We start from the raw sequence: 17,786 nt of genomic DNA, 5'->3' as shown, positions 1-17,786 counted from the left end.
TGGAGACCAGACGTATACATTAGGGATTCCTCCTTGTAAAAGATTTTGTAGTGTGTGACCCCCTGTTGCTGGTCAGTCATGTAGTGTGAAAACCACAACAACTTTAAGACTCCCGATGACAAGACAGCAAGTTGTGTAGTGTGAACACTACAGCAATCTGACGACTTTGAAAATTGTGTAGTGTGAACTTAGCTTAACTTGACAAGTGGTCTTAGCTTTGCTCACTGATGTTCTGGGCACAGAGTGAGTCACAAGAGCTCAGCAGAGCTATTTATTTTATGTATCTTTCCCTCAAATGTAAGCTTCTTGGTTAGATGAAAACTGTTTGAACAAACCTTTAAAGGCCAAATATTTGTAGCAGGGGTACAGACAATTGCATCTGTGCACAGTAGCCAAGGTGACGCTGTTGCAAGGCAAACAATGGCTCAAGCTGACACAAATTCTGTTGCTGACCATGTGTAGACACAAAGTTATGGAGATCATCTACTGACTAGGACTGGCTGTGATTGTCATTATTATATTTACCTGTCCACGGTACATAGTAGGAATATACATTTCCTGACATTGACAGACCTTTTTATAGACGTTGGCTGTGCAGGCAAAAATGTGTTGAGTCGTGTCTTTTAGTAGTAAACAAGGCGCAGCAGTGAAATGTCAGTGTAGTAGGTACCTAAATAAACCATATCCAAATTCATAAGAAGTACATAAATGTGTATTTTCCTTACTTGATTTACTGTTGAAGCTGCAAGAAAACATGATTTTGCAACAAAAAAGCCATAATAATTGGCTATTTTTGTGGTTATTAACTTAATAACCACAAACCACTTAACTTGAAGGTGCGGCCTTTGCTGGGTTTTTCTTTTCCTGTCACACCTCACAACAACAATATGGTACATTCTTAAGTAGGTCATCAATAGCGAGGTAAAAATGATCTAATTCTGATAAATGATTTTTTTTTAAATGCATCCCATGCTTGCCAACCCTTTTCATTGTCCTGCCCTTCTCCCTGCTGTTCTCCTGGAGTTTCAATTCACCCGAGTTTTACCCCACACATGATGAAATTTCAAGATCTGCCCCTCCACAATATTTTTTAGAAATAGCTGTGAATCACTTGTTGACCAATGTGGAGAAATGTGCTTCTGGTGTAAACGGCCAGGCTTCTGCTCACGCAAGAATTGACATATCACAGCGCTTCCAAATCCTGTGTTAACTCTGCGTCATAGCCTACAGTTAAATCAGTAAGACAAAACATTAATCCAACTCCAAATAAACACATCTGTTTTTTTTTAATATATATAGTTTTTTCTTTAAGATATATGCCTTTACATTGCAAATAGAGTGAAAAGAAATAGAATCATGTTTTAAGTGGAGTATCTCATTTAATTTTGTAATACCATGATATAATACTGTCACCGCAAAGAAAACAAAAACAATACTGTGATATAAATTTTACGTCATATCGTCCACCCCTATAATGGCCCTACGACTAAAGAGTACATTGACTGAATGTAGCAGGGCTGTTTACTGAACAACCTAATGAAAATGATCTTTTGTGTCAGACATTTTGGTCTTTTAGATGTGTTTAATTAAATGGAGAGACTTTTACCTTTCTTACTTTCTTACATAAACACAGGTGGATGCTGAATGTTTGTTAAATATCTGGCTACAATGACCAGAAGAAAGGTCTTGCTGGAACAAGCCTCACTTAGCAGACTAGTTTTCTTATTCATATCTTGAGGAATGTCCTTGAGACACTTTGCTAAGGCCACCACTACCAATGTTGCATCTTTCTGTTACACCCTCCAAAATTGACAATTTTGCTTTAGCATTGATGATATGTCCTTTGCCAGCCTTTCTAAATGAGAATAAAACAGCTTCTACGATGAAATGATATCACAGCTAATTTTACATTTCTTAAAGTTCATAAAACTGCCATCACTGAAAATGTTTCCTTTCCTTTGCTTCTCTTTCAGTTCTACAAGCATGTTGTCCAGAGTGTGGAGAAGTTTGTTCAAAAGGTGAGTTATATTTTAAATAAAGGATTATCAGCCAAGTGCAATACGATTTTGGGAGTTAAAACACACTCAATATACAAACTCTTTCAGGACATTTCATTAAGTATGATGATGAGGTGAATTCAGTCAAAAGTTAGATTTCCCTAAACCAGTCACAAAGGGCATGTAGATAAAGGCAGGAAGATGATCCTGATAGTTTATGTATTCAATGTGAAGGCAGTGTTCACACTTTTGCAAATTATTTTTTTCTGACAATATCAGTTGCCCAAATTGCTTGTGATTTACTTGAAGTGTAGCACGGTAAAAAGGTACATTTATCACTTACGTAATGCATAAAAGGCTAGACAGTAATTTCATAGATTGTTTCACTGTTATTAAAATGTACTAACACCAGCTGTCTGTTTCTGTATTGACAGTGCAAACCCGAATACAAGGTCCCTGGGCTGTACGTCATCGACTCAATTGTCAGACAGTCGCGGCACCAGTTTGGCACGGAGAAGGATGTTTTTGCCCCACGCTTCAGCAAGAATATCATCGCAACGTTCCAGCACCTCTACCGCTGCCCTTCAGATGATAAGGTCAGACAGTTTTTAATAGGTTTTGTGTTCCTCTCTGTGGCTGGTCATGGTTTCATGAGAGTTGATATTAGACCCCTTGATACATGCCTCAGTTTCATAGGAACGGGGATTGGTAATGGGCTCACTTTATTGCAGTGTTGCGACTGAGTGAGAGAGTGAATTGTCACTCAATGTGTGTAGGGCAGTTTGTTTTGTCCCATATTATCATGGACAAATATGAGAAATTGTTAAAAACTAGTAATTGACACATGTTAACCTTTTATTATAAAGGAAATATGCAACTCTCTGAAAGCCAAATTGAAGATGTATAAAAAAAATCATGTTTCTGATAAAACCTTTGTTTTTAAATAGTGATTTTTGGGCACTTTTTTAGGCTGCAGCTTTCATAGTGTCTTCACATTTTACTGTTATGTCACAGTTGCTTTTGTCATCTTTATCTGTTTCCAGAGTAAGATAGTGCGAGTCCTGAACCTGTGGCAAAAGAATGCGGTCTTCAAGAGTGACATCATCCAGCCTCTGTTGGACATGGCAGCAGGGATTGCCCCTCCCAGCATCACACCTGTAATGCCCAGTGCTGCTCCAGTCAATAACACTACACCTGGTCAGTAAAAGTACACACGAGTAGAGTGAAACACACATAACTATACACTCTGATAATGTGGCAAGATAACTTGTTTAACACAGCTATGGAATGTGCTTATTTCATGGTTCATATTACAACACCTCTGTTTCTGCGTGTCCAGGCACCCCAGCTACTCCGGCTACCCCAGCTAACATAGTCCAGGGTCTCCCTGATTGGGCTTCCCAGATTAACAACACAGACACTGTGGCTGCTGTGGCACAGATCCTACAGAGTCCCCAGGGACAACAGGTTAGTAAGCATGTCCACCCAGCATCTCAGTTCAATTTGATTTCAATTCAATTTTATTTATAGTGTCAAATCACAACAGGAGTTATCTCAGGACACTTTACAGACTAGGCCTAGACCACACTATAATTTACAAAGACCAAAAATAATGAATTAATTAAAAAGTCCACATGGGATTTGTTTTTGATGCGCTGGGTTTAACCAATCATCGTAGTTCTACGCACCAATGAAACAAGCTCTAGCCAATCAACGGCAAAGTAGGGCAGGTCTTCGCCAAGAAACGCGAGTGGGGTGTGGTCTCTGTGGTAATGCGGCAAAAAAGTGGAGGCAAAATTTATCAAACCTGGCGAAGATACAGCTTTAGTTGAGAAAAGAGTAAAATCAAATGGCGCTGAAAAGGGGGGAGATGGGAAGCTGTTCAGGACTTGGTGCCACAAAATGAGGGAGCCGGGTGCTTCTCTTTTGCAGCATCTGTTCAAGGAAAATACTGTACGGCAGCAGCGGTAAGAAAGTCGTCATTTGATCACATAGCTTCGTTCCGTTCACTCTGTCATACAAGTTTGTTACCGGCAACGACGGCTACCGCTGCGCCTTCAATGACCAACCGTGTTTGTGATAAAAACAAATAACGTGTGTGTACATTCATAGCGAAACGCGATTTGTCATTCACTATCTGAAGACAAATCTGCCTGGACAAAGCCGTCTGTTTAGAATCAGCATGGCAGTTATTTAAACAAACATGGCCTTGTCCCAGAGTTTAGACAACATCTATTTGAAAAGCTAAAAAATGCAAAGTTTACAATGAATATACATGAAGCAACTCATCTCAACATGGACAAAATCATGAATGTACTTGTTTGCTTTTTTGATGACGACCTGGTCAAAGTAACAACATATAGAATATAACAACATGATTCACTGTAACATTTCAATATTGTTGTAATATGTTATCTACATTGACTCTTAATTAAAAATATGGTTGGAAGAAGTGAAAATTGATATAAAACAAAACTTTTTTTTCTTTTTTTAAATTATAACTTATTTATTGTGTAATGTAAGAAGGACTTTGACTGTTTTGTCAGCCAAATTCACTTTAATGAATGCATATTAAACCTTTGAAAAGTGGTTTTGAGACCAAGACTGGTCTCAAGAACTACAACACTGGGTGCCACCCCAATCCAAGGAAAACTGTGAGGCGAGAAAACATAATGACTTCAAAGAATAAGCTCCCCGGAGCTAAGTTAGTAACAAGCATCACTGGGACATGAATGCACACAGATGGAAAGAGAGAGGAGAGAGGAGCTCAGTGTGTCAAAGAAAGTCCCCCGGCAATCTAAAATTATAACAGCATAACTAAGAGCTAGTCCAAGGCTGAGCCAGCCTACAAAAGGTTGGTAGATGAATCCGACAACTATTAGGAGAAGCAGAGAAAGGGAGGGGGCAAAACTATTTGGTTATGGGTAACTATAATAATCCTTAAGAATCTTTATTTCCAGTAAAACAATACTAGTTTGTGTAGCTGTTGGCATGAAGCGTGTCACATATGTGTGTTATCACCTGTTGTTGTTGTAGCTGCAGCAGCTGGTACAGAGTCTACAAATGCAGCAGCAGAAGCCCCAGCCGTCCCTGCTGCAGGCCTTGGATGCTGGCCTGGTGGTGCAGTTGCAAGCTCTGACAGCTCAACTCACTGCAGCCGCGACTGCCAACAGCCTCAACCCCCTGGAGCAGAGGGTCTCCTCTTTTAATAAGGTAATGTTGCAGTCAGCAACCAAAAGTTTCTTATTCCTTCCTTCATCTGTTGCCTCCTAATGAGATTATGCTGTGTGTTCCTTGCAGAAGCTTCTGGGTCCTTTTGATTTTGGGAATGATTCTGAACGCGGTGAAGAATCCAAAAAGGACTCCTCATCATCTCAGCTGTGAGTTAATTGTGTTTTATAATCAGGGTATTATTTCTCCAACACTAAAACTGACTTAATAGTGACCCTGAGTCCTTTCACGGTGTCAACCACCTTCACTGATTTAATTGAGCTGCTGACTACTTCCAGGCCCATGGTGTCGGAGCCCATCAACACCTCCATCTTCCATCAGCTGGCTGAGCAGCTGCAACAGCAGAACCTGGAACAGTTTCAGAAGCAGCTTTTAGAGCACCAGCAGCACCAACAGAAGGTAGGTGTGCACACACTGTACACACATGGATTACTATTTCTCAAAGACTGTTTTTTCAGGACTGATGGAGGTTGATGTGGTTTAACAGATAAATATTTTGTTAATCATACCAGGTAGTAAATGGACTGCATTTACGTAGCACTTTTCTAGTCTTAACAACTACTCAAAGCGCTTTACACACTTCAGGCGCCAGTCACCCATTCATACACACATTCATACACTGGTGGCCAAAGCTGCCAGACCAGGTGCCAACTGCGCATAAGATAAACATTCACGCACATTCACACACCGATAACGCAGCATCAGGAGCAATTTGGGGTTCAGTGTCTTGCCCCAGGACACTTTGACATGTAGAGAAGGTGCATGACTCGATGAGTTGAATCACCAACCTTCCGATTGGTATACGACTGCTCTACCCCCTAAACCACAGTCGCCCCAAAAATACCTTTAAGTTGCTTTACAAACAAAATAATGTTCGGGTGTGCAAATAGTTGACTCAAATATCTACAGTCAGATCAACTCGTTTAGTGTTACCTGCACATCCAGTAGGCTTAGTCTCATTCCGACACCACACTATGTCCCTAACATACCTTTCAGACCTGCAATTCAAATGTGAAAATGAAATGGTTGTGTTCTCATCACAGTTATGGATAAATAAGCCTAGACATGCCCGTTTAGATGCCTTGTTAATAAATGACACAATGTACATCACTCTTTTTATTCCTCCAGGCAATGAGCATGGAAGGGCAGGACTCAATCTTTGGGCAAGAGAACTCAACTGCTCAGAGCAGCAGCCAGCCACAGCTTCCTGAGCCAGATAACAAGGTGGATGACTCAATGGACAACCAACAGCAGGTATGTATGCCTGGCCAGTGGGCCATTAACAAAACTAGTAAATCATATTGATTTATTCCTTGGTATTATTTATTTACATACTTTTGTAAATGGACACTTAAGTGTGTTTGTTAAGCTGAAGGTTTAGATGTGATTGTAATTCCTGTCGTTTTCTACCTGACCTGTATTTCTGCGTAGAGAGGAATTGAAATGACCCTGTCTTTTTTAGGATATGGATCTAGATGAGGGCCTGGACGGTATGGAGGAGGAGATCTTTGAGGCAGAGGAGAAGAAGAATGTAAGCACACGCTCCAGAACACGCTCAAGGTCGCGCTCTAGGTCAGTCCCACTTACTTCTGAAATGTTACTTTGTGTTCTAATGTTGTAAACGTGCCTGGAATATTGCTGAAATGTGTGCTGTATAAGTTAAAGAAGCTATGATCTTTTAACCTCGTTAGAAAAGTGCTGACTGCTGCCCTGAAGGTCAAATGCAGGACTGTTTCAAGATAACTGGAAATAACCAAAACATACTGATATTTCCACTCCTTACTATATGTAAAACAGCTTTTACTTCCTTACTTCATAAGACTCAAAACATAATCACCCGTGTTTCCTCCATTGGCCTAAGAAATAAATGCATGTATACAAGAGCTCAGAGAATCTGGATTCTGTCTAGTTCAGTCTAAGTGTTTTCAAACTCAAAGAATGTGCATGATTTTGAATTGAATTTTCAAATAGAGGACGCAGAGTGGCGATTATTTGCCTATACAAGCTTGTAATATTAGGTTGCTATAGTCCTTTAATGTCAAGCACTGGCTAGTAGCTCACAGTAGTGCATTAAGAAGTGGAAAAATGTTCAATGCAATTCTGAACTGTGAAAACAGGTGTCGATGCTCAAAACATGAAAGTCAGTCTGGAAAGAATTTCTAAAGGTTTTGGTGTTTTCTCTCTGTAGGTCTCCCAAGAGGAGAAGGTCCAGGTCCCGCTCTGGGTCACGGAAACGGAAACACCGTAAGCGATCACGCTCACGCTCCAGAGATCGCAAGAGGAAGTCATCACGATCGTACTCAAGTGAAAGACGCGCCCGAGAGCGAGAGAAGGAGCGGCAGAAGAAAGGACTGCCTCCCATACGATCCAAGACTTTGAGTGGTCAGTAGAAGTCATGATGAAAGTAATTGTTTTAGAGAATATGTTCATAGTTGTTTGCTGTCGGGGCTTTTCTGATGAGTAATACTTGTTTTCCCTTCTATCCGTACCTAGTGTGCAGCACGACTCTGTGGGTGGGCCAGGTGGACAAAAAGGCCACTCAGCAAGACCTCACCAATTTATTTGAAGAGTTTGGCCAGATTGAGTCTATCAATGTAAGAAGACTTCTCCCCCTCTAATTTAATTACAGCATGTTATGTTCTTTGATCTCCAGAATCTTGAAAGGATATCCTTTGCATGAACTTCAATTTGTCATATAATGGCCTCCGTCTTTTTATTTCTTTTCATTTGTGTGTGTGTGTGTGTGTGTGTGTGTGTGTGTGTGTGTGTGTGTGTGTGTGTGTGTGTGCGCGCGTGCGTGTGCGTGCGCAGATGATCCCTCCCAGAGGCTGTGCCTACATCTGTATGGTCCACAGACAGGATGCGTACCGCGCCCGCCAGAAGCTCAGCACTGGCTCCTTTAAGATTGGCTCCAAAATCATCAAGGTACACATTACCTTCATAATTTAATAGATTGTATTTCCTTTCTCCTTGCGGTTTCTTCTAATGTAATTTTACATTGACCTCTAATGATGAAACCTCATGGATCCTTGTATGCTCTCAGAAATTACTTTGGAAAATGCTGTTACTTGACTTGTGTGTGTGTGTGTGTGTGTGTGTGTGTGTGTGTGTGTGTGTGTTCCAGATTGCATGGGCTCTGAACAAGGGGGTAAAGCAGGAGTACAAGCAGTTTTGGGATGTGGACCTGGGCGTCACCTACATACCTTGGGAGAAGGTGAAGCTGGATGACCTGGATGACTTTGCTGAGGGAGGAATCATTGACCAGGAGACTGTTAATGATGGTGAAAAGAAAACACATCTGCTTATTAACTTCTTTCAAACAAACACTATAGCCGCTTTCCAACCAGAGGGATTTTTGCAGTTCCTAGAACATAACGTTCCTAGAACCCTTTTTTTCTCGTGTTCCGACTGGACCAATTCGGGGATTATTAAGTTCCTCTGTTCCTGTAAAGGCAGTTATACACCAACCAGACGGCCGACCGTTGGCAGAAAAGGCAGTTGGACTGATCAGTATCCCCGAGTTGGTAAAAAAAAAAGTGCCTCGGAACACACCAAAGCGACGAGATGTAATACGTCTCCATAACAGCAGGCGGCGCTAATCTGTATTGTCGCCCAAAAATGGAAACCGGCAGCTGATTGGACGCGTCACGTGGGGTTTTTTTCTCTGGAAATTCAAAGCCAGACTGTAGTGGCGGCTTGTTAAGAAAATATTTTAAGCGAGAAATAGGCCATGCAGTTGCTAAATCTGTCTTCATTTCAGATCGACAGTTTAAAAGATTTTCGTCAGATTTTGAGAGGCTTAGTCACGCTCATTCCGCTCGCCGTTTCCGGATGAGTTCCGACTGCCCTGTCTCCAACTGAACATGTCAGGTCTGCCAAAATGAAGGCCGACAGCCCCTTGGACGGACGACGGCACGGAACACACCGAACCGACTCGAGTCACCGACCTCGCCAGACTGTCCAACGGCCGATTATCGGCCCGGTGTGTAGCTACCTTAACTCTTTCAGCTCCTACTTCAGGGCCAGGAACCCTTAGTGACCTAGCAATGTCTGAAACACAAACAGTACATATTCTTCACTGTCGCAATTCGCCTACATATGCTAACTCATAAGACAAACATCACACATTCAACCAGCTAATTGTTAATGCTAGCTAAACTTACCCGTCATTTCGTTTGCCTGTTGCACTCTGCTCTTCTATCTTCTTCCATATTAATTAGGATCATATTACGCTGGAGCCTTCGTCTTCTGTCTTTCTCCGTTAAGTACTCCAGCCTAGTCTTTAAACGCCGCCGTTTGAACTCCATTATGAGGATCCTGGCAAGGCACAACAGGAACATTCCGATGGCCTCCTCCATGCTGGTTTGTTGTTGTATGTGGCGCTAAAGTCAAGTGACGACACTATAAAGACTGTTGCCGTGCTTGCGTCACTCCCTTACCTCTCGTACCAGTTCCTATGGCCACTTGGCCAGTGCAAATGCAAATGGCAAAACCGGTTTTGGGGGCGAGTAGTTAGTAGAACTGTTTAGAAGTGGACTGTTCCTATAACTACGTTCCTGTAACTACTTGGTCGGAAAGTGGCTTATGTCTGTTGACACATTAGCAGTGCTTGTTTAGATATAAGTAGGATACACTGGCAGCTTTGTACATACATGATGAAAGCATAACAGATATCCAAACACTTGCAGTTCTTAGCATTTAATCATCTAAGTGGATTTGTTTTCTACCCCATTTTCTCAGTAGTTTGTTGTATTATGGTAATGCCCCAAATCCTTTAAGAATTCCCACTGGGTACTCCCCATCATCAAAAAAAATGAAGGCAAAGATTAAGTTGAAAAAATACAGCTAAACTCTCCGAACTAAGAATTGGATGATAGTTTATAACTTTGTTTCATCTTAATGTCTCTTTCTGCAGAGTGGGAAGCAGCCAAGAATGCTGAGCCAGCCAAGGAAGTTACAAGTCAGCCAGTAAGCGCTGAGACAACAGCAGCATCAAACACCCAGACTGAGAGCTACAACCAGCAGGTCACCATGATGCCTGTACAGGTACTGACGAGGGCCTGTCTCAATCAGTGAATGGAATGTGAACAGTACGGTGCACAAAGGGCCCACTGTTTTCATTATTGCCGATTTTCATTAAAAAGGGGTTCGTAAATAAAAATAAATTTAAAAAGCTGATCGGTTTAATAGATTTTAACCCAGATTTTATGTCCCCACACATTTTTATTTGCAATAAGTAGGACTATCTTGATCTGTTAGACGTCCAGAGAGCAGTGAGTTTTTTTCAAAGACTTTGATAGAGGCATGGGCAGCTACTAGGGTTGGGTACTGAACTTAGGGCTGAACGATTAATTGCATTTGCGATAATATCGCGATATGTTAAAACGCGATTTCCTAATCGCAAAGGCTGCGATTTGGTCACATGACTCGCGAGAGCAAATCAGTCTGCACTCCGCAGAGAAAGCATCAACTAGCACGCTAACGCTACACTGTACCTTGAGCTGATTTCTGTCATTCAAACAACTCTGAGTTGTAGTTTAAAACTTTTACAGCCATTTTAATAAAATGAAGGGTTTTATTCTGGTTCGAGTCCATACGTGCAGTTAATGGATACAGGAACGCAGAACTGAAGGCTCGGTTGCCAACTAGCTCTGATTAGCTGTTAGCTCCGGTTAGCGGTTAACTCCGTTATAAAGATATGGAGTGGAGGAGCTGCCACTGAGAGGGGTAACAACCAGACTCTGATAAATGATGTTCAGGGAGCTTTCACAGCAGCGTGGCCGCGGTGTTTCAACGGTTTTATTAGTACAGTTAATCCTACGGCAAGAACACCAGCAACTAGCTAACGTAACGATAGCCTCTCTGAGCAAGAGCACACGGCAGCACGCAACTTCACGAGGGGGAGGGGCTGGAGGCAGCTCCTCTCTGTGCACTGTAAAAAATTACACGTGTGTGTGTGTGTGTGTGTGTGTGTGTGTGTATACTATATTTTTACTTTTTTAACTGTCTAGTGTGTAATTGTGTGTTGTTCATACTATAAAATGATTTATTGTTTGTCTTTGTTGAATAATACAGAAGACAAAGCTTAAAAAAAAAATCGAATCGCAATATTTGGGGAAAAAATCGCAATTAGATTATTTTCAAAAATCGTTCAGCCCTAACTGAACTTGGTACTTTTTTTGGGTACCGACCGAATTACGTCGGTACTACCGAGGACCAATTCACGCTAAATAAAACGGTACCAAATTTCGGTACTTGAGAGCACGTAAGCGCAAGCTTATCTGTCCTCTCTGCATATTGACAGAGAGCGGAGCTCCGACACGCGCGGGTGCAGAGGAAGTAAACTCGAGCAAACTACGTCAGCTCTGCGGTTTTGTTGAAGTCACAGTGAGTCACGGAAATGCCGGTAAAGCGGTTGCAAGTATGGTTACAGTTTTTCAAAACTTCACGCAGACAGCGTTTGCTGCGATATGATATTAATGGCGAGGCGAAAGCGGTCGCGGTGCTGTTGACGTTACACTTCCTCTGAGACAAGCAGGCACAACAGTGGTTTCTGTGCCCTGGTGACTGACTGACAGGCTGAGGTTGTAAGGAAAGGCAACTTTATTTCTATAGCACCTTAAAGCAAGAATAAAAGTTACAGTGAGTAAGAAATTAATAATTATTCAATTTAATAGGTTGTAGGGACGGGATTGGGAGGAGAGAGGGAGGGGTTTTTGTTTAATTTCTTTAGAGTGTAAAATATTCTAAATAAATAGCATAATGTTCTAAGTAAACAGGATAAATAGGTTTGGAATTATTTTTACAACTGAAATACTTTTTTTGTAATTACAGAGGGAAAGTACGGAAAAAAGGTACCGTTGAGTACCGGTACCGATAAAAATGTGAACGGTACCCAACCCTAGCAGCTACTGGGACATAGTCAGGAACTTGTGTACCATGTTACTTATCCATTACATCATTAACTTATCTATGCACACACTCTCATATCTCTCTCATCCAGCTCCCAGTAGCCCAGGCTGTTCCCAATGCAGTAGGTTTGGTGCCTCCTACCTTCCCTGTCACCATGGGCATACCCCCACCAGGCTACGGACCGCCACCACCCTTCATAAGGGCTGGCTTCAATGCCTCACAGCCTCCGCCAGGTAAATGATGCAAACGGTCATATAAAGAATCATGTAAAGAATAAAAATCAGACCTACAGAAATTTACAAGCTTACACCAAAATATTTTCTGTTGTCAGGTTTTATGCAGGCAGCACAGACAGCAGCCATGGCCTCAGCAGCAGCTTGTGAGTATTTATGACATGCTACCCTTATAACTAATACATGCATATAGTTTTAAAAATTGACAATGTGTCCTTTCAAGGCATTTAGTTTGAATGTATTAGCTTGGATTACATTTGTTGTTTTCTCCTGTACCTACCAATAGCTCTAGTGCAGTCTTCAGTGGCAACCAGCCAAGAAGCTGTCAAGGAATCACCATTCAGTGCTATGATTCCTCCGACCAGCACTATGCCTGGCGGCTTCATGGCCGGTGTATTCAACCCAGTGGGAATCCAAACTCATCAAGCCAATGAGAAAACATCACAGTCTGCAGAGAGTATGGATGCTGCTGCAGAGCTTACACTGCAAGGTGAGGCAATGCTAATGTGTTCCTGCATGAAAGAGACTAATACATGTTTTTTCTGGTGGACACTTTGATCATATCTTGTAGTGTATTTTCTTTTTAGAGTGTTTTTATTTGCGGTTATAAAGGTTATTTTTGTTGAACTGAGAATAATTTCAACTTTTATTTCTGTCATTGTGTTTTGTCCCCAGGCATGCAGAATGCAGTCCGCAGTGGGATGGGTCTCCTTGGTATGCACCCCACAGCTTCGCTCACCCACCAGCTGCATCAGTCTGGTCTGACTGGGCAGAGAATGCCTGGCCTGCTACCTCTGGATGTGCGACCTAACCTCCTGCAACCTGGGGCTGCCGCCCGCTTCCCACTCCTCATGCAGCAGGGGCCCATTCAGCAGGCTGCTGGCCTCCTTGAGAGTTCCCTCCAGGCTCAAGCCCGTGCCAGGGCTCCCTTCTCTCAGCTGGACCCCTTTAACAGAGCCCCCAACCTTACCAATGAAAATGTATCCAATACAGAAGATAAGTCTCCCTCTGGAGCTGATGAGGGCAAAGACCAGGACTACCGCTTCCCTCCAATGGAAAAGCAGAGCACAGGCCTGCTGAGGACCCCTCCACCAGAGCATAGGGAGCCCCTTGGAGGTGGTGGTGGAGCAGGAGGTGGTGGAGGAGGCAGGCCTCCCTTGCTCCAGACCCCAGGGGCTCAGCCAGCCAGAACCAGCCTAGTGGGACGTCTGCAGGCTCTTGCAGGATTCACTCCTGACAGCCGCTGGAACCAGACCAGAGGGGACTTTGATGAACGAGATGCCATGCGAGGAGGCCTACAGGCCCCAGGTGGTCCAAAAGGCTTCCAGGAGGAGCGGCCCAACCCTGGGCAGAACTTCCCCAACCGCTTTGAGAGCCGTCCTGGGACAGCAGGAGGAGCAGCAGCAGCAGCTGGAGTTTCGGGCAGTACTGGAGCTGTTGGGGGGCCACAAGCCTGGAACCGAAGTGGTGGTGCCACAGCCCCCTTTGACAGCGAACTACATCAAGACCTAGATGAGCGAAGACGCCCGTGGGACAGGCAAAGAGACAGAGATGAAAGAGATTTTGACTTCAGGAGGGAGATGAATGGCAACCGCCACAGCCGAGAGAGAGAGCGGGAGCGCGAGAGGGAGAGAGACAGGGAGCGAGGCAGAGACCGCCCCAGAGAGCATGAACGCGACAGAGACCGCGACAAAGAGAGAGACCGCGAGAGGGAACGTGAACGTGGGAGCTGGACACCTCTTCTCCCTCTGCCTACACCTTTGCTTCCAACTCCACCTCTTAATCCCAATCTGGCCCTGAACCACGGCAAACTGCTTGCACCACTCAAATTAAACCCCCAGATTCACCCACGATTCCAGTCCCCACTCCTGCCTCAAACTCAGGCCAAACCCTCTCTCTTGGGTCTGAATCAGCCACTGCCTCAGGTTCAGAAGTCTCCACCTCAATCACAGAGCGAGGCAGCTGTACCCGATCCCCAGTCAGAAACCCTAGCTCTGTCTGAGACACCTCAGGCACAGTCACCACCCTCAGCCCAATCACCTGACCGGTCATCTGACAACAATGGTCAGAGCTCGTTGAATGAGGCTCCCACCCCGGCCGGGTCATCACCACAACCTGAGACCCCTCCACAAACAAAATCGCCATCTCAGTCCCCAGCCCAGTCCCCCTCCAACACCACTGCTTCTCCGGACACTGAGGCCCCAAACCAAGCCTCACCACTGGTTAAGGCCTTATCCCAGGACTCACCTGTGGCCTTCGCACAAGCTGACAGCCCCCCTGAAGAGACTCACTCTCTGGAGGAGCAGGAAAGCCCACAGAAGGATGAGGAAGAGTCACAAGAGAGCACCTCCTCACCCCAACCCCAGTGGGTCAATGGATCTGGGATGGACAATAGCACTGTGGCTGAATCTACACCCGAGTCCTCTCCTGAGCTCTCTCCTGAGCCCACTGAAGAGCCCTCTCCCGATTCTGTGCTCCCTGAAAGTGAACCGGAGCAGCTTGCTTCTCCTGAGGACGTAGACAATGAACAGAGTGAGCCCATGGAGGAAGCTGCGAGTCAGCCAGTGGTAGACACTGTCACAGACACTGAGGGGACATAATCATCACTCAGTAGGTAAAAGATCATTTTGTAAAGTTGTCTCTTCTTATCTGTACTCATTTCAGCAAACCACCACCACATGGGACATGGCGAATACTGACTCACATCAGTTATTGTCTTATAACCAATAACAAATGATTTTATCTCATGATTTTATCTCTCACAAATACCAGTGTACTTAAATAGAAGGCTCGATAGCTGATTTATTGATAGACAATTTTTTTGTGTTTTTATTTCCTTTTTTAAGTTGTAATGCCACCCCACCCATTTTAATTAATCTAAGCTTGGCGAATTTTATTGAATTGCCTACCAAAATGTTTCAATTGTATATGGGGAAAATGCGCTTTGACCTTCCTATGGAAGAGAGTAAAACATCCTGGCTGTTCAACAATGGATTGAATACAGTTACACACAATACTTGAAAAAGGCAGTTGCTGGCCCCATTTCTGTCTCCTCTTCTTTTTAAATGCTGCTGCAAAGTTTTCAGTGAATGCTTTTCTGGTGTCCTACAATGCTTTCTGTTTCTACGCAGAAAAAATAGCCTGCATACAGTGAGACCAGTACAGCTGCTTATAATTGGGAAAAAAGGAACATTTTTTTAAATGAAAACATGAAAATGTTGTATCCCCAAAATAAATGTCTGTAATTTGTTTCCAATTATACAGTGAACACAAACATAAAATAACATGCCAAGGGGAAGAAAAAGAACAGGGGGATGTTTTCATGTTGGGTGCATATTGTTTTAGTTTGAAATAAACATGCTTTGTCTGTTTAAAAAAAACACATGCTTTAGGACTGTTTTCTGACCCAGGACCAGGGGAAACTAAGACTGCTTTACAGACTCGTAAACATTGTGTGCTGTCACTTCAGTCGATTTGATGTTCTCGTAACTCAAGTTGCTGCTATACCATCCATCCACAGAGCACTTTGTTGGATGCAACCGTGGAACTTGTAGTTTTTAGTTTCTGATGACTTCAGCCTGTACGTTTCCCTAAGCTTTTGCTGGGTGACTGTTGAGGATGGGATTGTGCCTTTTTGAATGGATTTGTCGTTCATGATGCTACCCAACACTACTGTGTGATGTACACCAGACTGCGTGCAACTCAGTTTCAGACAGCTCTATGAACACAATGCTACCTGCACAGAATTGACTGGCCTACCGTTTGAATGGTAGCTGGTTGGGGTGTAACGGCACACACAATTCACGGTTCGGTATGTACCTTGTTTTTGGGGTCATGGTTCGGTATGTTTTTGGTACAACAAGGGAAAACTTAAGCAATGCATTAAATAACATTTTTTTCATTTATTTTAAAAAGTATTACTCAAGAGTGGCTCATTAAGGCATTCAAATACTGGCATTTTGTCAATAAGAAAATATAAATAACTAAAATAAATAATGAATCATGAATGCTGTATCCATCATAAGACTCTGACCTGTTGATAATTCCTAAACTGGTCTGCCTCTTGCGCTTGTTTACAGGCACAACAGACTTCCTGAAATGCACACTTGAAGGCACATTTTTGGCGCCATATGCTCAATCCGGTATTCTCTACGACAGTAGACAGTACAGTCGCATATTTGCAGCGATAAACACTCCATAGCATTAGTTATTACATTGGCACAGTCCAAATCGGCAGTGAAGGGTTGTCTGCGAACTGTGGGGAGGAGGACTCGCCTTCCAGTCAGTTTTTGTCTCGTTCCGCTAATCAACACACTGATGATGCTGTCGTAAATGAAATGTTTGAAGTGTATCCACAGACATACCCGACGCCACTTGAACAATGTCGGCGAAGAGTTTAAAACAAATCAATCTCCATTGAGCTTGATTAACCCAGCTAACTGGGCTAAGCTGACTAGCATGCTACAGCTTATACACAGCAACTGGTGTACTGCCAAAACTTTCCAGGTAAAATTTGTGCTCCACAATTTCTGTTCCTCATGTGCAGGTAGTAGACATAGACTATTTTGACGTGTTTGGGTCACAAGACTTACTGAACCAATGTTGCATACCGAACCGAACGTTTGGGGACGAATACACGTACCGTTACAGCCCTAGCAGCTGGCCGGTTTGTACAGCACTCAGAGAACAAGTCTATATACTCCATCGTTCTGTGCATGCTGGCCTAGAGCCATGTTTTAACCTTCTTGTCTCCCTTTTGTCATTTCATACTTGTAGTGGTTTTCTGTTGAGACATACTACTAGAAACCCATAGTCTGCTGTTCTCTCAGACCAAATGTCTACTACAGGAGTTGTGATGTTGAATAAAAGTTGAAGGTGCATCAGATTTTTACCCTTCTTATTGTCATGAATCCTGACTCGGGCCGATCAGATGACTTCTTGCAAACACCAACACTGCAGCTTCAAACTGAGATAATAGACATAATAGATGTTAGTAATTTGGACCAATGAAAAAGGAAAGAGATTATGGGACATGCATATCTAGTATACCAGGTTGTGTATTGAGATAATCATCACATATCCTTATTTCTATGTTTCTAAGAATATAAACCATCTACTGTAGGCACTGATTTTTTTTTAGATACTTTTATTGTTCACTTACTTTTAGACAAGCATAGGCCAGCATTAGAAAACAGCTTTAGAAAAGCTCCCATTAGACCTAAGATGCTGAACAAAGGTCTATTCACTGTCAAAACACAGCAATGTACTATATTCCACACCTAATAATAAAGGTGTAGATGACTACCAAAACCCCTCCTTCTAAAACAGTCAAATAATCTGCTGACTCCAAGCAAAGGGCACACCAGGGACACACCTATATTTAAAAAACAAAAACAAACTATAAAGCGGCCAT

At 43.0% G+C, this 17,786-nt stretch overlaps 1 protein-coding gene across 2 annotated transcripts in view; it reads left to right on the top strand.

Annotated features, from left to right (window-relative positions):
• The window catches only part of scaf8 (SR-related CTD-associated factor 8), a 35,081-nt gene extending 17,823 nt beyond the window's left edge, over positions 1 to 17,258 (top strand). The window contains exons 3-20 of one of the 2 annotated variants that reach the window (XM_031288687.2): positions 1,974 to 2,018; positions 2,432 to 2,593; positions 3,041 to 3,194; positions 3,337 to 3,464; positions 5,034 to 5,210; positions 5,298 to 5,377; positions 5,507 to 5,627; positions 6,357 to 6,482; positions 6,691 to 6,800; positions 7,417 to 7,610; positions 7,722 to 7,822; positions 8,040 to 8,153; positions 8,353 to 8,509; positions 10,144 to 10,274; positions 12,232 to 12,373; positions 12,472 to 12,519; positions 12,660 to 12,863; positions 13,049 to 17,258. In XM_031288687.2, the coding sequence (XP_031144547.1) occupies positions 1,974 to 2,018; positions 2,432 to 2,593; positions 3,041 to 3,194; positions 3,337 to 3,464; positions 5,034 to 5,210; positions 5,298 to 5,377; positions 5,507 to 5,627; positions 6,357 to 6,482; positions 6,691 to 6,800; positions 7,417 to 7,610; positions 7,722 to 7,822; positions 8,040 to 8,153; positions 8,353 to 8,509; positions 10,144 to 10,274; positions 12,232 to 12,373; positions 12,472 to 12,519; positions 12,660 to 12,863; positions 13,049 to 14,973 (4,119 nt within the window). In that variant the 3' untranslated portion in view covers positions 14,974 to 17,258. The remainder of the gene's footprint in view (positions 1 to 1,973; positions 2,019 to 2,431; positions 2,594 to 3,040; positions 3,195 to 3,336; positions 3,465 to 5,033; positions 5,211 to 5,297; positions 5,378 to 5,506; positions 5,628 to 6,356; positions 6,483 to 6,690; positions 6,801 to 7,416; positions 7,611 to 7,721; positions 7,823 to 8,039; positions 8,154 to 8,352; positions 8,510 to 10,143; positions 10,275 to 12,231; positions 12,374 to 12,471; positions 12,520 to 12,659; positions 12,864 to 13,048) is intronic. The other variant, XM_035994706.1, reaches the window with a different exon arrangement.
• The last annotated feature ends 528 nt before the right edge of the window (positions 17,259 to 17,786 follow it).

This window comes from Sander lucioperca, chromosome 18 (genome assembly GCF_008315115.2).
Source record: "Sander lucioperca isolate FBNREF2018 chromosome 18, SLUC_FBN_1.2, whole genome shotgun sequence".
Lineage (NCBI taxonomy): Eukaryota > Metazoa > Chordata > Actinopteri > Perciformes > Percidae > Sander > Sander lucioperca.
This window is presented reverse-complemented; position numbering and strand designations above follow the sequence as displayed.